The following is a 21,268-nucleotide window of genomic DNA, read 5'->3' on the forward strand; positions in this document are numbered from 1 at the left end:
GAAAAGGTAAAGAGAAGGGCAACAAAAATGATCAGAGGTATGGAGCAACTTATATAATGAGAGACTAAAAAGACTGGAATTGTTCATCTTAGAAAAGAGATGACTAAGGGGGGATATGATAGAGGTCTATAAAATCATAAATGGTGTGGAAAAAGTGAAGAGAAGAGCTATTTACTCCCTCCATAACAAAAAAAACAGAGGTCACCCAATGAAATTAATAGGCAGCAGGTTTAAAAAAACAGATGAGGAAGTGTATCTTCATACAACACACAGTCAACCTCTGGAAATCATTGTCAGGAGATGTTATGAAGTCAAAGTATAACTGGGTTCAGAAAAGAATTAGATAAGTTCATGGAAGATAGGTTCATCAATGATTATCATCCAAGATAGTCAGGGATGCAACCCCATGCTCTGGGTGTTCCTAAACCTCTGACTGTCAGAAGCTGGGACTAGATGACAGGGGATGGATCACTAATTGCCCTGTTCTGTTCATTCCTTCTGAAGCATCTGGCTCTGGCCACTGTCGAAAGACAGGATACAGGGCTAAATGGACCATTAGTCTGACTTAATACATCCATTCTTACGTAGTTCAGCTATTACCAATCTTGGATCAATGACACTGATGATAATCTCAGAGAGTGAAATTCACTGCTGTGTAGATGGCCAGCCCCAGCCTCACTTTTGCCTTTGAAATAGGTGGAGAAAGAACCTCTTTCCAAAACAGACCACCTGCACAGTAGTGAATTTAAGAGACTAAAGAAGTGCTAAGGCTAGGATGGATACTGGAAACAAACTGCATGGTAAGCCAACAATCCAGAGAGGGCATTTGTGGGTTTCAGGAGCACTGGAATGACTTCTATAATGAGAGAAGATTCTTAAGCACATTATTTCCACATATGCAAGAGGGTAGTATTAGAAATACACACGATCTCAACGATGGAAAATATGACTAAGGGCACATGAATGAAATGCAGTTGGATTTTTTTCACATCTCTAATGTTAATATTGATAGATACAATCCATATACCTTGGGCACCCTTAAAAATTTGCTATTTACCTTAGATCCTAGATGAGATTACCTCAATACAGGAACAATTTCCTAGATATTTCATTCAATATTTGTCAAAGAATTTAAAAAAACCCAGCAATCTGCAACTTGGTAATAAAAATAACATCCCCAAAACATGACTAAGGATATGACAAATAAGCAACGAAGTAAAATCACTACACAGGACCCAATCAATGAGGAGTTTTAAACCAAAGGATACTGTAATCGGTAGAACTTTAACTAACTAAGATGAAACAATCTCCACACAGCTAAACATGGATTATCAGGTTAAAACATTACAAGAATACATTTACATCTTCGTGAACATATCATAGATAATCCAACCAGAGGAGAAGTCATTCTCAACCTACTTTTTAACCAACAAGGGAGGACTTGCTTGAGAATATGAGGATAGCCAGGAAAGTTGCCATCAGTGGCCATAAACTCCTGAACTCAACATACTAAAAAGTAGGTTCTTGGAGGGTAGCATGAGAGAAATATCAAATTTCCAAAAAGAAGATATGGATGGGGGGAAAATCCATAGTCCCCTCCAACTTCCATTCAAGTTAATGGAAAAACACCCACTGGCTTCAGTGAGGTTGAACTGGACATTTTATAATCATTGGTGAAAGGAAAGGAAGCCCCAAATTAACTCAAGAATGTAAAAAGCTGGAGCATCCAATAGTCAATCTGAAAAATACATAAGTAATACTAAAAGCAAGAAGAGGCTGGCATGACTTCACGTGGGATGTAAAAGAACCTATATTAGGTTACATAGAGTTTAAGGCCAGGAGAGACCATTCAGATGACCTAGTCCAGGGGTCGGCAACCTTTCAGAAGTAGAGTCTTCATTTATTGACTCTAATTTAAGGTTTTGTGTGCCGGTAATACGTTTTAACATTTTTAGAAGGTCTCTTTCTATACGTCTATAATATATAACTAAACTATTGTTGTATGTAAAGTAAATAATGTTTTCAAAATGTTTAAGAAGCTTCATTTAAGATTAAATTAAAAGGCAGAGCCGCTCAGACCGGTGGCCAGAACCTGGGCAGTGTGAGTGCCACTGAAAATCAGCTCCTTTTGGCACTAGACTGGCCTTTGATTGGGAGTACAGGGCACTAGACAAAGCCATGCACAGGGATTTTTTGGAACGAGGGATTATACTATCATAAAAACTAATATGCTTACCTGCTGTAAACTGAGAATCAGTGTCTTCGCACATTGGATTTTATCAATTTGCCTTGTTTTACTCAATGTTTCCTTAATAATATCGCCATAGTCATTGTAGTACTGTGAGAAAAGGGGAAAAATAAACTTTTAAAGGCAGAATTTATTATTTAGCATAACTTTCATGCTTTTCATAATAAAAATGGTTCACTTGTAATTCCTGTTTTGAGAAGGCAGTAGTTTCAATAAAGCCCTGCTCCTGAATCCATGTGACAAATATGCAATGACCTGATACGTAAATTCAGACTCATCAGTGGCTGGGACCCACCTACCCAGTGACGAGGTCAGCAAATGCTTTAACTGTCAGTTCTTTTTTAAAAAATTGAATGAAAAATATAAATCAAAAATATTATCTACTCTGCTTGGAAGGTAGTTTGAAGGTGATCGTCAAATTCAAAGAAAAAGTACTACAGGAAAGTCAGAGTTCTTTCCTTAAAAATTAGGTTTTAAGAGATCTCACTCTTAGAAAGTAAAATAGGAGTATATTAGGCAGCCCAAAATTGATTACACATGTAGCCAAAGAATGAAGTATCAACAGAAATAATAGAAATTATTTTATATTTTAAGATAAGGAGCTAAAGGATGGCATGATATCTCTATTATAAACAAACTTCAACAAACCCTTGTAGATTGGGTGGTTGGGCTACTTTTCTCCCATTATTACTGTTACTATTTATCATTTATTTACATTGGGCATACTGTGTGCTTTCCAAACACTCCGAAAGATGGTTTTCGCTCTAAGGAGCTCACAATCTATGAAGAGGCAAGCAGAATAGGGTAACAGGAACATGAACAAAAATAGACAAATCATATACAATTGATATAAAAGTCACCTTGATTCAGAGTAGCAGAGCAGAACTGGATCTTTAAGAGAGATTTAAATATGGGCAGGCTTGGGGCTATGCAAATGAGCTCTGAAAGGTCATTCCAGGCATGGTGGCCAAGCTAATAGAAGAAACAGAGGTGATTGTGAGATGTTGACCAACAGGCGCACAAGGCTGGGAATGCTGCTAGAGAGGAATGGACAGGGATCAATGTACTGCCTGACAAAGGAGGATATGCAAGCGGGGGCGGTGTTATCTAGAGCTTTCAAGTGGTGACAAGAAGTTTACATTTGAGGCAACAGTAGAAGGGGAACCAAGGCAGTGGGAGGAATTTCCAGGTTAAGTAGGACACCTCATCAGATGGTGACTCTGACTAATACCTCTGAGGGCACATAGGGCAGGCAGGGTATCATCAAGTATTTGTGAAGACAGGCAAGCAAGTCACCAGCAGCCACTGAACACCAGTGCGAAGGAGCATCAAAGTATGGTTCTGGGCCACACAATACAAATGTGAGCTTGTGACAGGGCTGGCTTTACCAGTGGTATCACAAAGTGGTCAGGTCCCTGGGTCACAACTGTCCCCCGTCTTTAGCTTCCACTGTGGTGGGTGCTCTGACATTTGTGTTGGTTTCCCTTCTGACAGATAGTAACTCAGTCCTCTGACCAGGTCACACTTGATGTCCATGCCTTTCTGGGGTAACAAAAGCTAACATCTCCCCAAAAGGAGTTTCTGGACCAACTCGGAATCCCTGAAGACCTCACACACTTACTGCAGGGCTTACGGTGTCTTTATTCACCTTATCTCAAGGAATTTATACCACCTTCACTAGTCTCCCAAACAATCCAACACAGGATAGAGAGAAGTATTTCTTAATCCTTAAGGACAAGCTATTCCCTATTCTGGTGCCTAAGGTAGCTACTGCCACTTGTGGACCCCCTTTTCCTGCAGCAAGGACTCCTGTTATACCCTCACTCAGGAGTTCTCAGAATAAGGCTATCCTTCCCTGCTATCCTCTCCCTTTCTTTGCTGTCTGGTTCTTTTTTAAGCTCCTCCTTGAGCTGGAGCAGCCTTGCAGGTGCGGTGGGGCCACTTGAGCCCCAAAACTGTTTCTTAACTCCTCTTCTATCCCAGTGTAAGGTTTATATACTCCATCACAGGGCCTTTATTGGCTACCTTGTTTACCTACACTACCACAGTGACCAACTATGGAGGCTGTGGCACTGGAAATATTTCATGTAAAGTGTTAAACAACACTGGGTCATCTCTGGGCCTACTGTCCAACTTCGTCACAGGCAAAAGGAGGAAGTAACTGGGTCTGGTCTGTGGACAACTGAAGCATGAATGGGGTAGGTGATTCTTGTAGTTGGTAGAGCCTTGTCAAAAGTTATAGTTGGGAAATTGGAGATGCCCCAGCCTATGTTGGTGTGAAAGTAACAGGTAAAATGGAAGTAAGACTAGCTGGTATGCAACTATAAAAGAACACAGGGTGAAAATGAGGCTGGAAGTTAAAAAGTTCTTCCTAGAACTTTTCAGCATGAGTTGAGGACTGACAATTCATCATTCTACCAAGAGGCAGAACTCCCCGCACACTCCCGAGAAAGGCATCTCTGCACCTTTCACACCCATCAGTTCATGTAGAGTCCAAGGATGGAATCCAAGAGGAAGAAAGCCATGCATCTACTACTTGAGACCAGTTATGTGGGAGAACCACCAAACTGAGCCACACGTAAGGGAGCAGCCCTTCCTACATCTGCAGTCTGACCACAACTAAATTGAGTATTACCCCAAACCTCAGCTATAAAAACCTCACTGGAATAATATCTAAGGTTTTACAGCTTAACCTCCTAAGAATATTTTAAGACATTTAAGGTGAAATCCCCCACAGCAGTCAATAGCAAAACTCCTACTGACATCAATGTAGTCAAAAGATTCTAAAATTTCAACCTAAAAACCCATTTGCAGGAGAAAAGAGACATTTTTATGCTTTAACTCTTATACTATAAAATGTGACTTCCATAGTAATTGCTAAATAATGCATTACTCAAGTAATATATTAAAAATTAAGTTAAGAAACTTTTGTCTAAATTTCTTTTTCTTTCTGTAAATGACAAATGAGTGCCTGTAACTGAATGAAAGGTGAAATCCCCCATAATCTGCTTCTGGATTGGTTTTGTAGTGTGATGTATGAACTATGTAACTGTACTCCATTCTGATCTATCTTTTTGGTTATTTGCTCTTAATGAGTAATAATTAACACAGAATTTAGTTTATTACGTGGATGGAGTCCTGTACCCTCTTTCTTGAACTATATTGGATGATGATGAAGTCTGGCTTTTTCTGTAGAAATGCCAGTCTTCTGATAAAACTTTTTGAAATTATTTATTAAGACTTGGTTCAGTTTGGGTTCCAAGTGACTAATAGCCCCTATAGTCCTGGATGTGGCATTTCTCTAATGGTTTCTTACAGCTACTTGACCTGCAGAGAGATTATCTAGTTGTGATAACAAAGTAAGATGTTCCATGTTGGTTTGATCTAATTAGGGTCTGATACGGGAAGGTGGGATTCCATTCAAGAGCAGAGAGCCTAGGATTGTGACAGGTGTATTAGAGATTTGTCACTGTGCAAGAGCCCAATTAACATAAAGTCAAAAGGTGACTTACTGGCAATTAGTGTCAGATTAGAATATTTTGTCCACAGAATATTCTATGTTCTATATATTCTATTATGTAGATCAGACAAGCATGAGATCAATACAGGTCATGCCAGGCCTATGAAACAATCACCACGCCACATGTTCACAGAGTAGGAGAATGGAAGATCCAGTAGCTGGAAACTGCAGGCACTACTGAACCATCTAGAAGTCACTAGGTATCCCTCATATGACCTCATACCCAGCTGGGTTTGCACTTGGCGTGGCTCAGCCATGCCTCCACTGCCACTACCAGCGCTACCATGTCTACACTGTTATTTATACTCATGCCAGCTTGATGAGAGCTAGTTACGAGTATGCGTACATGAGCAGAGGAATCACTCCCCTAGCTTGTGTTATAGCATCTCTTAAAGAACTATTTATATGAACAATCTCCTTTAGGACATACTTGCCAAAAACTGCATCCAAGGAGGCAACAAACTATATCTGTACTGCTTTGAGAAGATATGCAAAGCCCGATGTGGCCACTGTGAAAATCTCCACATAGAATGAATTTTATCATTGGGTACAGTATCAGACAGGTGTGACCCTAACAGCATCCCAATGTAAGAAGGCAGAGGGCTCACTGGTAAGTGGTAGTGAGTTTCAAAGGGACTGACCAGTTCACTGTACCCACTCACTAATGTCATACATGACATCTTTTTAGATACAGGTTAAGATATCAATAGAAAGTGACAACATACTGATCATTAATGTTATTGCCTGGTGTATGCATGGAGGAGAAATTCAAAATTACAAACGTATTGGGAATTACATTCTTAAAGTGTATTTGACAGGCTGTGGTGAAGTTGCCTCATCATAGATCAAGGTGGCAGAACTACATTCCTTTAAGATATTTCCAGGGTACATTAAGAAACAGTGGGAATGCAATTTGTATGAAAGGTAAACAGACTCATCAAGGCAACAAGAGGAGGAGAGAACCACTCAGCATCATGCCAGGGGGAGGAGATTGCAGGAAACAGATCAATTTACATTTTAGCAAACAGCAGCAGGGGAAGAAACGTGCCACAGCTTGAATTAACTTTACTTTGGGGTGGGGGTGGGGGTGGGGCGGTAACCTTCAGAAGAATCCATTTCAAATGTTCACTGTACTATAAAAGAGAGGTACAAAGTTATCTTTCACCTACAAAGACAAAGGAATCAAGCACTTTGAAGATCCTGACCAGAAGGGTTGACAGCCAACTTGCTGGAAGGCAGATTGGTAAGGAAACTATCGTGAACAGAGGGTGTAGCTTGGTGTATTTAGTCTTAGCCATTAGAAAGCATTTTTCCACTTTTGTTTGCTTTCAGCCATTTCTAATTATATCCTTTTAGACTTGAATTCAATGAAAATCCTCATCTTATTTTATTAATAAACTTGTTTTATATTTAAACTGAACCAAGCCACTGCTGATAAATTTTCTTAGGGCTCCGACACCATAAGAACAGCTGTTGAAATTTTCCCTGTCTCAATCTTTCTTGGATAGAATTTTAGGGATCTATCTACATATATGGAATGCCAGTTGTGACGAAGTCTCCATGGCAACTAATGGCCAGGCCCTTCCCCCCTTTCAGCAGGATGTTAAAGGTGTGAGAGAACAAAGATCAGGTGACCTCCTGGCCTGGGAAAGGGACAAAGCCCAGAGAGGAGGGGCTGGAGGGGGTTTGGGAGTTTTCTGGAAGCAGGCTGAAAAATGGAGGGGAGTGTTTGGGCCTCCCAACGGGGCTGTGACCTCTCTAGGGGCCCCAGATGGACCTAACTAAAGGGGGTCTTGTTGTCTGTACTAGCAAGACCTGTTTTGGACTGTGTTCCTGTCATCTTAATAAACCTCTGTTTTACTGGCTGGCTGAGAGTCACGTCTGACTGCAAAGTGGGGGTGCAGGACCCTGTGGCTTCCCCAGGATCCCACCGGGGCGGACTCGCTGTGGGAAGTGCACGGAGGGGCAGAGGATGCTGAATGCTCCAAGGAGAGACCCAGGAGGTGAAGCCATATGAGCTTCTTGCCCTGAAATCAGTCTGCTCCAAGGGAAAGTTGGCTCCTCAAAGTTCTGACTGGCTTTGTGGAGAGCAGTTCCAGAGCATCGCCTGGAGACTCCGTGACACTGGTGTCTGCATAAGATTCTGGGAATTAGGACAAAACCTAGGAATACACATTCCTAGTTAATAAGAAAGGGAAAGAGAACCCAGAGGAAGACACATTTCTGAAGTACATCACATCTGATGAAAAACATAAATGGGCAAGAGCGAGAAAAGGCTCCTGATTCACCCACTCTAAGGCCAGACTACGACTCTGCCAGACCAGGTGCCAGCTCATGCTAATGCCCTTAGGTCTCACTGAACACTGACAAATGCTTAGCTGGAAACTAGTACGGCTCATCTCTGTGTTAGTATTGTTAAAATAAGTATACAATTTATAGAAATGCATTTAGCGTTTCGGCTATATGAAATGTTTGCGAGTTGCTGAATGCATTAATCTCGCTTTTAATATCTGTATCTCATGTTATAAGGTAATATTTAAGTGTCTGTTTGGTAAATATAAAAGTGTTTGCTCTGAAACTGGAAACCTCCAGAGTCAGGAGAGAAACATGACCAAGTGTGATATACCAGTTTACCACAAAAGGTATCATTTCCTGCCCAATAAAAGAAGGCCTATAGACACCATGGTGGAACATCAGTGGCCAAAAGACTTTGTTGATTGCTCCCCCTGCCCTATGCCCCTGAAGAGAGATGTGCAGGTAGACATGTCCCATCACAACTTGAATTCTGAGAGAAGGGAATAAAAATCCCTGCCGTGAAAAATGTGTCATGAACCATGAAATCTGGTCTTTTGTGTACTTTTACCCTATACTATACAGATTTCACAGGGGGAGACCAGCATTTCTCAAACTGAGGGTCCCAACCCAAAAATGGATCAGTGGTGTGTGTGTGTGTCGCATGGTTATTGTAGGAGATCACGGTATTGCCACCCTTACTTCTGCGCTGCCTGCAGGGCTGGGTGGCCAGAGAGTGGTGGCAGCTGACCAGGTGCCCAGCACTCAAGGCGGCACCCTACCAGCAGCAGCGCTGCGATACCATACTATGCCACCCTTCCTTCTGCGCTGATGCCTTCAGAGTTGGGTCAGGACTCCTACAGTTACAATAGTGTGAAATATCAGATTTAAATATCTGAAATCATTAAATGTATGATTTTTAACATCCTATGACCCTGAAATTGGCCAAAATGGACCATGAATTTGGTAATTTGGTAGGGCCATAGGTATAATGCTTGAGAAGTTCACACTTGATACTTGAAGAAATCTAAGCACAGAACTCGCAACCAGTTTGCGGTTTGTGATCTGATTAGTAACAGTCTGCCCTGAGGTTCATACTCACATTTGTGAGCCATCCCAAATAGCCTGACACAGACATAGGTCAATTTTTTTCAAAAATAGGGCCTCAAGTTAGACTCTAAAGCATAAAATTCTCAAAAGTGCCGAAGTGTCTTTCAGTAGGATTCAGGTTCCTAAAATGACTTAGGAGCATCTGAAATAGGATTTATGCTATTGATATAAAAAGTCACTTGTTAGGCAAACTCAAATGCCATGAACACAGGCAGCTAACAGAAAAGTTTCAGAGGGAGTATAGACAGGGAATGTGAGAGGTTTTCCTTCCAGAATTAGGTCTACACACAGCTTCAAGATGGTCAGCAATGGAAAAGTGGTGGTGACCTACAATGAATGTGCCATGTTTTCTTTCCTGCCTGAAGCCAGAAAGGACTTCATGTGCAAAAAGTGCAAGCTGGTGGCTGTGCTGGAGGAAAAGATTCTTGGATTGAAGAGGCAAGTAGAGAATTAGAGATGCTGAGGAGTTCCTAGACAGCCAGGTTTGGGAGACATCAGTACCCTACGTTCAAGGAAGAAGGGAGCTGGTCACTAAAGAGTTAGAAAAAGAGGAAATCAGATAGGACCTCTCGCAGTTCGTAACTCGGGGCAAGGTGTTAGGGCAGCATTCTTCAAAGCTGAAGACAGATGAGGACAGGTACATTGTGGCCACCAGAGATAAGAGGACCAGGAGGAATTCCACACAGCAAGAAGATTCCAATTGATACTAGGTCCTCAATATGAAAACCGTGGGGAAGTTACCTCTCCAGAGCCATTTGGTACAAAGCATAACATTTGGGTACACTTATAGATGGTAGGTTGGCCCAACCTGTAAGAAAAGCAAAGTTGCACACAACAGAGTTCTCCAGCTGTCCGTGGAGAACAGACAATCTTTGCTGGGGATTCACTACTGAAGAATCGAAAGCAGACAGCAGGACAGTGTGCTGTCTTCTCATAGCCAAGACATGAGATGTCACTCTGCGATTAAACAGACTTCTGAAGTTCACAAGTGAGGATCCACTGGTGATGGTTCTTATCAGCACTAATAACACTGCCTTGTGGGATATCTCACAGATAGTTTATGACTTCAGGGACTTTGGACGTGTGCTGAAGAAGAATAATGTCCAAGTAATCTTCTTTGAGATCCCTCCTGTCCCATGACTGAAGAAAGATAGAAGGCAAAAGGTTCTGGAAGAGAACCACTGAGCAGGTAAGTGGTGGAGGGTTTTGGTTTTCTGTGGGGTGAAATCGTTTGGATGGCCTTTACATCAGTAGAAGGGGACTGAGTCTTCTCAGGGACAGGCTGGCTAAAGTAGTCACCCGTGCGGTAAACTAATAACAAAAGGGGAGGGTAATTCTTTAATTGTCTAGGAGCCCAGATAACAAACAAGAGGAACTGGAATTGCTTATTTATTAGCGTAAATTCAACCTGGTCAGTATTACAGAAATCTGATAGGAAGACTTGTATGATTGGAATGTTAAAATCACTGGTTATATTTTATTTAGGAAGGATTGAGTGAGCAAAAAAGGAGGGGGAAGTAGCACTCTGTTAAAAATGGCATTTCCTGTTTCCAAGTCACTGATAATTCAGAAGAAAATTATCTTGCATAAAGAACAGGAGTACTTGTGGCACCTTAGAGACTAACAAATTTATTTCAGCATGAGCTTTCGTGAGCTACAGCTCACTTCTTCGGATGCGTCCGAAGAAGTGAGCTGTAGCTCACGAAAGCTCATGCTGAAATAAATTTGTTAGTCTCTAAGGTGCCACAAGTACTCCTGTTCTTTTTGCGGATACAGACTAGCAAGGCTGCTACTCTGAAATCTATCTTGCACACTTATCGATTGATGCTCTAACATAAAGCACAAGATGGGGTATCAGTGTTGAACACCAAATCACTCTAGGGAACAGGATAACTGGCTCCTTATGCACCTATCTATAATGCATAGAGAAAAAAGCTGCATCATTATGGGGGACTTCAATCTGATTAACACACTCTGAAGATCTCATGCTGCTCGTATTAAAACTTCCTTGCAATTTCTACATGTGATAGATGCCTATTTCCTATTTTAAAAAGTATTTCAACCAACATGGGGGAATTCTATATTAGATTTAGTCTTGATAGATAAAAAGGAACTAATCACAGAACTGAAAATTAATGGTAGCTTGGGTATCTTAAGTATCATGACCTGATTATATTTTTAGTGTGGAAACAGAACAAGAGTCCAGATAAGTTTTTTTTTTTAAACTATATATATATATATATATATGTGAATCACAATTGTGAATTGTTTTAGAACACTTTACTAGATGCCCACAAAGTCGGAATGCGAAATTAGTTAAAAATATCAATCTGATCTACAGGGGAAGTGAAGGAAGCTGTAAATAAAACCCCAAAATCATAACAAATGAAGGAAGTGAAATGATTCAACTGGCCTATTTCATAAATATGCACTGCTTCATTTGCATATTTAATCTCTCTAGTTTTAAGGATTTTTTTTTAAAATTTATTACTCCTGCTCCCATAACAGTCAGGCTTTCATAAAAGTCCATACAATATATAATATTAGGAAGCACTTAGGGCCCTTTAAACCTTAGGGAAAATTACGCAGTAAAACAAGCGGAAGTTAACCACCTGGCTCTATGATTTCAAAAATATATTTGCTGCAACCTGATCACAGAGCTTTTTGCATCTCAGTAATCAATTAAAATCAGACAGGAGACAGCACTCAAGAATACGCAACAGGAAAGAAAACAGCATTGGCAGAGAGAGGAACAGAATGGCCTAATATTTTAAGACTTTTCCAGCTACAATTTCTGTGCTCATTTAGGAGGAGGAGAAGATAAAAATATAGAATCATACCTTCATATAGTGTTTGAAGATATCTGCTGCTGCATGCATGTCTACAATATCATAGATAATAAGTTTGCTAAAGGCTGCCAGAAGGTTCCTTCTTTTATGTAAAGCCTCTATTTTGTTAGCTTCATCTTCTTCATCTCCCTCTAAATACAGTAAATAAAATATTTATTAACATCTGCTGTTTTCTAAGGGAACACAAAACCCTATTATTTTTGTTTAATAAAATCAACAGTTTTTGTAAAATTAAACTCGCCAAAAATATATCTAGCGTACTTTCAGGAGAAACTAAAACCAAAAAGAGTGAAACTCAAGCTGTTTTTTTGTTAACAATCTTGGCAAGAGAACAATTCGCAGTTGCTTCTTTAATCTGGTTGCATTGAACCTATGCATTTCACATATGAACAATCAAAAATAACAATCATATTGCAGAATTATTTTTGCAAGAAAACTTCTAGGACATGCTTTGATTTGACATTCCTGGCACCCCAAAATAGCAACTAATAATAGAAGATAAATGTCACCTGATTGTGAGAAACATTAACATAAAATGCAACATAATCACACCCTCTGTGAATGAAAACAACAAGATATAATAATCAAACGTGAAAATAACAGGACACAACATAGTAAATGAGCTTCCACCAATTTGGTAAAAAAGTACATTAGATGCAAATATTGAGAACAGTGATCACTTCACCGTAGAGTGAATTCTACCAGATTAAAAAACACAATTGGTATATAAAAGGGGAGCATTTACCTTTTGTAACACCTGTTCTCTAACTATATTGCCTCTACTGAACAGCTACTTGGGGACAGAACCTTTTCAAACAGTAGTGATGGGCACGGACATGTGCATGTCCCTCAAGCCCTGGTTGCTCTGGGCCAAGGGTATGAACAGGATCCCACCAATGTTCCCCTAATTCCCTCTGCCTCCAGCTCAAGTTGCAGTTGTGCCCTGAAGAAGAGAAGGCTTGAAGGGTCAGAGTTGCTTTGCAGAGGCAGTACTGCTACCTAAGCTTGCCAATCTAGCAAGGAGGTGTTTAACCTAGGTTCAAAAGGGGTAGGTGAGAAAAGTCCACAGGTAAGTATAAAAAATGGTGACCTTAAAGGATTAGATGTGAGATATCTTGATTTTAGTAAGGCTTTTGACTCAGTCCCACATGACATACTCATAAGCAAACTAGGGAAATGTGGTCTAGATGAAATTATTATAAGGTAGGTGCATGACTGGCTGAAGGACCATATTTAAAAAGTAGTTATCAATAATTCATTGTGAAACTGGGAAGATGTATCTAGTGGGGCCTGCGGGAGTTAGTCCTGAGTCCAGTATTATTCAATATTTTCATTAATGACTTGGATAATGGAATGGAGAATATCCTTACATAATTTCAGATGGCAACATGCTGGGAGGGGTTGTAAGCACTTTGGAGGCCAGGATTAGAATTCAAAACAACCTTGAGAAATTGGAGAATTGGTCTGAATTCAACAAAATGAAATTCAATAAAGACAAGTGCAAAGTACTACGTATTGGAAGAAAAAATTAAATGCACAATTACAAAATGGAGAATAACTGGCTATGTGGAAGTACTGCTGAAAAGGATCTGGAGTTTCTAGTGGATCACAAATTGAATACGAGTCAACAATGTGATGTAGTTGCAAAAAAGACTAGTATCATTCTGGGGTGTATTAACAGGAGTGTGAAGTCACGGGAGGTAACTGTCCCACATTCGTTGGCACCGGTGAGGCCTCAGCTGGAGTACTTGAGAAGAGCAAGAAGGGCAGAACCTCTGATCTCAACATGGTCTTCTGAAAGGGATCCCTGGATAGGAATTGGAGGATGCGATTGAGAGGAGGAATAATTTTGAATTCTATTGGATACTTGTGAATAATTTCTAAAATTACTTGTCTGTGGTAATAGATGTTTAGAAATTAGATGCAGATGGTCTCCAAAAGGAATGAGACTAGATTAAAATTGGATCACAACTCTCAGGCATTATGTCAAACTTGGGACCTAAGGCCTGGCACAGTAGATTGTGAAGATAATTGGTTCGCCTCCTGTTTGTGGTTTGGTTTGTGGTTTAAAGCTCCATTTCTTTTGCTGAGAAGACTGTTGATGATGATATTGTTCATGATAATATTGTCTCCTTTAGGTAATGTATGAGGAAGAGGAAGATGATGAATTCTGGGTTGTTGGTACCTGAAAACTGATATTCTAGGACTCTCCCTGGACTGCTAATAAATGCCCAAGAGTCTAGTGCTGTACCTGCTCTTTCATTTTTCCAGAAACTCTTCTGTTCTAGAACTGAACAATCCTTTTCCCTAAAGCGGAGATCATCAACGCTGGAGTTCGTTTCAGAGAAAGCCTGAAGATCTAAGCCAAACATACCTTCCAATGGAAACTGCGGAAGTTACAATTCTAACTGCAGAACCTGAAGAATCAAACAATGCTCTCAGGGCACGTTTCACAACATAATGTCCCTCCATAATGATGGCATATGTGAGTTTTCTCTGTTTATCTTGGAGAGATTTGGTGAACACTGACATTTTTTCCCTAAGATTATATTGGTAGAGTGTCACTATAGCTTGGTAATTCACCACCCTTAAACTTAAAAGAGAGGAAGAGAGACTTTTCTCCCCAGTAAATCCAGACTTATTTGAAGGAATAGTATGCACCTGTCCATTTTTAGATCTTTGTACAGTCACCTCTACAACCAAAGACTTCATGGCTAGATGTGTGGGGAAATATGAGAAATTGTCTTGGAGCATGTGGAATTATTTGTCTGCCTTTTTAGACATCACCTGAACATAATCTGTACTTGACCAGATTAAATTTTGCAAGTTGTAGAAAACCATCTAACACAAGCAGTGAAACTCTATCAGAAGGGCAAAGACCAAGGATGTCAAAGACTGGGCATGAATTCTCCGCTATTGAGGTGGTTAGTAATTCGCGAATAGTTGCCATTCATTCCATTAACTCATGAAAAGCAACAGAATTTTCAGATGGAGAGGATGCAGAAGTCACCCTCACATTTTCATCAGCAAATGTAGGATTGTCAAATTCAGGATCTGTCTCCTGATATTTTTGCACAACAATCTGCTCCTTTACTATGGTAGGAGATCACTCTCTCCTTATGTTTCATACACAGATCAGGTATCTTCATATCTGAAAAGAAATACAGAGAGCAGAAGGCATGGTTGTGAGGCAGAAGTATTAGCTACATTTTAATGAAGTTTTTCTGAAAGTGAATACTACATAGCACAGATGTTAGGAAGAGCAAAATTGGTATTAGGATTAGAACAAGTAAATAATATTCAGCTATAGTATAGCACTTCAAAGTACTGTTCAAACAACAGTTGTTAACTAGAACATGACATCTGGATGCTGAAAAGCAACACTACTGATCTGTCCTCTTTCACAGTTAAAGGAAATGCTTTGTTCCTTCCACAGGAAGAAAGGAACATAGACAGACAGGAAAGAAGGACAGATTCATCTTAAAATCCTCTCTCAAAATTCACCCCTGTCGTGATGCCTGCGAAACATTCAATGCTGAGGATCTGATGTGCTGTAACTGCTGTTTATGACACTAACTGTAATCGTCTCACCTTCTGCTCTCCTTGCTAGCTGCTTCTTGCACCACCTGTTATCTCTCACCCTGTACTCAGCCTGTGAACTATTTAGGGAAGGGACCACTTTTTCACAGACTTATTGAGTTTATAGCCAAGAAAGGACCATCTAATCTGACCTTCTTTAATTCAAAGCCATAAAATTTCACCCTCGATTGAGCCTAATAACTTACGTTTGACTAAAGTGCATCTTCCAGAAAAGTATTTGGTCTTGAACAGATGCGTTAAAAAAAATTACAACAATGAAGGAAGAATGCTATTACAGATGTATGCCATGGCCATTTACAGTCTCTCCCATCCTCTGAATGAAAATGCGCTATGAAATTTCACTTTATAACATCATTATCTGTTGTAAAGGTGTGCAGGACTATTGATCGTGTACCAACATTTATCTCCAAAGAGAGCAAGAGGCAAAACCAAGAACTTCATTTGATACATTTCGGTGCACAGATTTGAATTTTTTCCTGACAGTCTTGTGTGTCAGGTGAGAAAGGACAAGTACAAAACGTGGTGGCTAAACATACCCATGCTCTGGTTCTCGTCATCTTGGTCAATGAAGACATGATCCATCACAAAGCTAAGAAGTTCAGACTGGAGCCCAGAGTCTGGATTGAACACCAAAGGTTGAAGACCTTCTCTACCTCCAGTCATCAGCTGGTGGCTAAAAATCATCAAGAGATCACAGAGCAGCATGAAAGCCTGAAACACAAAGTTACTGCATTCAGTTAACCCATAAGGGTCAAGATCATTTTAAAATATAAATATGCTGTTTATATAATTTCTAGACATTTTCCCATCACTAACTGGTAATTGCCCTTCTGTAACAATGCAGAGTTGTGATAGTTTGATACTCTTGGGTCCATGCTTTTTGAAGGAGATCACACAGAACTTCTATAACTCTTAAGTTTTATACCTTTGACTTCTAACAGAATACTGTTTGCCACCTTTCCAGTGGCATCAGGTGGACCCCCACTACCTCAAACTGCCAGTTCTTTATTACTGAAACAAACAAATTAGAATTGGAAAAAGGAAAATGAGTTAACAAAACTTCCAACACTAAGATAAGTGTGTGGGTTCGTGAGTGAAGATCTATCACAGCTGTTTATCTTACAAGAACAAAAGATCAAAAGTGCCCAGTTTTCCTTGAAATCCATGGAAGTTGCACATGCTCATTTGCAGGGCTGAGTAGGCAGCAGGTAATTATCTCTTCTGCAGAGATACATACTGTGACAGATCCCTACTCTGACACTCTATAGCTCCTGGAGGATTTCAATAAAATATGCAACAATGAAGTAACCATAATAATACCTAGATTTTCATCCATAGTTCTTAAAGTGTTTGCAACAAAGGCAAGTATTATTTTACAGATGGGGAAACTGCGGTACACAGAGTTGAAATCACTTGCTCAGGGTCACCCAGCAAGCTAATGGCAGACTCCTGAGTCCAAGTCAGTTGAGTTCCAGTATAGAGTTCTATCCACCAGATTGCACTGCCCCCCGAAAGTTAAGATGCTGCAACAAGGGAAAACTGAGATAAAAGATAGAATGTACGTTGGTGTGACATTGCACCCCATAACGCTTTATAGGATTATGCTTATGAGTGTAAATATGACATAACTGCAATATGTTTTGTGTTAGATATGCCATGTAACATATTTCTGCAAAGGTTATGATCGACTAAATATATTCATCTTATTTGTATGCATGTATCATTTTTGTATTCAAAGTTATTAATATCGGCTATGTACTTGTTTGATTTTAAGCAGCCTCAGTGAAGCATTTGGTCAGCTTCTTGAGAAAAATCTATTCTCAGTAAGTGCCCAATCAAGAAACATTTAAGCTACAATGGACCTTGACAGACACCAATCCACATATGAGCTTTCCTGGGAACCTCCTGTAGAAAAAGGAGTCATGCATGGACATGTGACTTGCCCATGTGACACTAAAACTCCATATAGTAGCTGGATTGTACAGAGGGGGAGCGAAGGGTTTCCACTCAAAAAAGAGAGACTATATATGCCCCTGAAAACCCCTCCATTTGGTCTTCAGCTGGCACAAAAGATAGCCTCTTCACCCAAGGTGATGTCTGAAAGAAACTGGAATATATGACAGTAACTACAGGGGTGTGAGGGATTGCTGGACCTAGACTAGGAGGAAGTCTACTCTGTAAAAGAGGCTTATTGGAACATCTCTGAGGGTGAGATTTACCTGCATTTAGTTTTTACTGTACTAGGCTTAGACTTGCATGTCTTATTTTATTTTGCTTGGTAATTTATTTGTTCTGTCTAGGATTTAAGTGGTTCCAAGTAATAACACATTTTATATTTAATAAGATCACTTTTTACTTATTAATTAACCCAGATTAAGTATTAATACCAGGGAAGGGGAGGGGGAGAGACAAACAGCTGTGTATATCTGTCAGTGTTATAGAAGAAGAACAATTTATGAGTTTACCCTGCATAAGCTTTATACAGGGTAAAATGGATTTATTTGGGGTTTGGACCCCATTAAGAGCTGGGCATCTGACAACTGGAGACAGGAGCACTTCTTAAGATGTTTTCAGTCAAGCCTGCAGCTTGTGGGGAACATGGTTCAGACTTGGATCTATGTTTGCAGCAGGCAAGCGTGCCTGGCTCAAACAAGCCAAGGTACTGAAGTCCCAAGCTGGCAGGGAACACAGGCTCAGAGGTAATCTAGGGACATCAGGTGGCAGTCCTAAAGGGGTTTCTGTGATCCAACCTGTCACTATTGGTTCAAAGAGTTACATAAAAACTAAAATAATGAGAGGGGTAAGTTATCTCTAAAAAAATTAGATAGAAAAACTAGAATGACATCCAAAATGAAATAAATTATGAGGGAATGGATGAGTTAAGGCACTAGTCTGGGAAAAGGATTAAAAAAACACTGCTAACTAAGCAAATCCTTGATTCTTGCTGTAAGCCTGAGTCTCAGTTATAATTCTTTGTAACAGATATCTATGCTATTGTCATAAATCTTCTAGATAAAAATTGTTTGAAGTTGGCTGCAGAAGATGACAATTCTAGAACAAAACTGAACTTCACGTGTTCTTTAATATGCCGACTTGCCAATGATATATGCATTTACTGCTTTTTTAGGCACTGATTTCCTGGAACAAAAGGAGGGGAGGTTAGTTATTAGTAAGGCTGTGATTCTGTCACGGATTCTGTGACTTTCCACGACCTCTGTGAATTCTACAGCTGCAGCAGCCAGTGTGGCTGACCCTAGGGCCAGCTGCTTGGGCACTCCACAGCCAGTAGCTGCTGGAGTGGCCATGAGGCCAGTCACACTGGCTGCTGCTGGAATGTCCCTGAGCAGCTGGCCCCGGGGAGCACCTGAGCAGTGGTCCCAGGGAGTGCCACAGCAGCAGTGGTCCCGGGCGTGGCCAGAGCAGAGGCCGCACAGAGCACCCAGCATCAGTTCCAAGGGTGGCCACAGGGACCACCCGAGCAGCAGCGGTCACAGGGGTCACTGGAAGAGCGGTTCCCTGGGGCCTCGGAGTAGTGGGCCACCAGGGGCAATCAGCCCCCACCACTGGAGTAGGGGCCCCTCAGAGCAGTGGGGCCCAGGAGCAGAGATTTAGTCATGGGTATTTTTAGTAAAAGTCATGGAGAGGTCACGGGCTGTGAAGTTTTTGTTTATTTCTCGTGACCTCTCCATGACTTTTACTAAAAATACCTATGACTAAATCTTATCCTCAGTTATTAGTGTCAGGGGCACAGCTGGCTCCGAGCTTCATCACTAGGCAACCCAGCAAGCTCAGCTGAGCACCCTGAGCCTTCGCCAAATGACCATGCTTCCTGATTGGGCAGAAGAGCTTGTGGCCTGTGACATGAGCCTTGAAGTGGCAACAGTAGAGCAATAGCTCAGTGCGTACCACACCCCCAGCTGTGCTTGTGCCCTGCTCCTGCCTCCAGCCCTTATTCCATCTTTCACCGCAGCTCCAGTCTAGTCTTTGGCTCCCAGCCCTGCTCCTGACTCTGGTTCTCACCCTTGGCTTGGTTTCTCAACCCTGATTCTGGCTTCCCTCTCTGCTGATACCTGACTCCAAGATGGACGCTCAACACTATTCCAAACTGCCACCACAACCACCAAATAAGATCCCACTCCACCATAAGAAGGCCGCTCACACCCTGGCAGCTTACAGTTTGAACAGTCCACAAGGACCAGAAGTAGGGAGAGTCACACTTTGAGAACAGAATGCAGTCCTTCAGGCTCAGGTATACACGCCAGGATGGTGCCTGTGAGCTCCCGACCCTCACACCTGCTACCTGAGAGCCCAAGGTCCTCCATCTGACAATTTAATTGGAGACTGTCCCAATGCTGGGGTTTTTCAAATTAATGTCACCTGCTCTTCGTACTGCGACTGCTATCATACCCCACAGACCGTTCCTAAGCAGGACTTGTGATTAGCCTGCTTACCAAAGAAGCCCTGGTTTAGGCCTCCCCACTACTGGAGATGTTGAACCCCCTTCTTAAGTATTTTTGATGACCCTAACAGAGAGCACACCGCAGAAGCTGCACTCAGCTCTCTGACAGGGGTTCCAGCCTGTCATCAGATATGCAGCCACGTTTCGATGCATGGCAGCCAATCCCTGCTGGGATGAAGCCGCGCAACAAAATCACTTCCAGCAAGAACTCAATGATCTTTTTAAAGATGAATTAGCTCAGGCAGAACCCCCCCATACCTTAGGGGGCCCTGATCAAGCTGTGCATTAGGACTGATAACTGGCTAACGGAACAAGGGCATGTAAAAAAGTGCAGCCCCTGACCCTCATCGGATTGGACCTCTCTATCATATGCAACTGAGTAATCTAACGGAGCCCAAGGTAATGCAGGTCGATCAAGTACCAGTGCTGGGCTCTAGGATTCTGTTTGCACTGCGAGGAATCCAAGCATTTTACAGCATGGTGCTCAGCCAAGAACCACAACCCCTCCAGGCTGGGAAATGCCAGAAACCAATTCAAGTAGGGGTGGGGCGGGGCTGGGTCAGTGTTTCACTCCACTTCACAGTAAGCCACTCCGCTGCCACTTGGCTGGAATCGTGAGAATCCCTAACCAGCACATCACTTGTCTTCCCCGCCCCTCTGGCATTCCATGATGCCTGACCTCTGATTGGAAGCATTTGTTGACTCATGCACATCTGGTAACTGTGTCAACCAAGAAATTGTTAAAAATAATCTAAATCCTACCTCCCGCAAAAACTCTACTCAGTTTGTTGAGACCAGTGAAGGGTCACTCCTCTCTTTAGGGTCCATCATGTATGAGACAGTGCACAGAGATTACCACCAGCAGCAGCCACCAGGAAATCATATAGTTCAGGATGGTCCATGCATTGCATTTACCAGTTGTGGTTGGTGCCCCAAGGCTCATTGCCTGTGACTCCCTAATTTTCTAGCAATCAAGGACAGTGCTCTTCTGTTCCCTGCAGTGCCAATGAGAATGCTGCCTGAGCCCCTGTCCTCAGTTGATCACACTCTATGGTACGCTCCAACCCCCAAGACTCCCAGAGACACAAACAGTGGGCCCAACCACACCTAAGATTCTTGTCAAATAGCTGGAGTTCCCCAAGGCGTTCAACACACATAAGATGGACACCCTACCACTGCACCACAGTTAC

The 21,268-nt window shown here is 41.5% G+C and overlaps 1 protein-coding gene across 4 annotated transcripts in view; it reads right to left on the reverse strand.

Annotated features, from left to right (window-relative positions):
- Positions 1–21,268, reverse strand: part of STAG1 (stromal antigen 1) — a 357,281-nt gene that overhangs the window by 47,490 nt on the left and 288,523 nt on the right. For all 4 annotated transcript variants that reach the window (XM_050965354.1, XM_050965355.1, XM_050965352.1 and 1 more), the window contains 3 exons: positions 16,156–16,330; positions 12,011–12,150; positions 2,237–2,338 (listed from right to left, as the gene is read on the reverse strand). In XM_050965354.1, coding sequence (XP_050821311.1) covers positions 2,237–2,338; positions 12,011–12,150; positions 16,156–16,330 — 417 coding nt within the window. The remainder of the gene's footprint in view (positions 1–2,236; positions 2,339–12,010; positions 12,151–16,155; positions 16,331–21,268) is intronic.

Source organism: Gopherus flavomarginatus, chromosome 8 (assembly GCF_025201925.1).
Source record: "Gopherus flavomarginatus isolate rGopFla2 chromosome 8, rGopFla2.mat.asm, whole genome shotgun sequence".
Classification (NCBI taxonomy): Eukaryota; Metazoa; Chordata; order Testudines; family Testudinidae; genus Gopherus; species Gopherus flavomarginatus.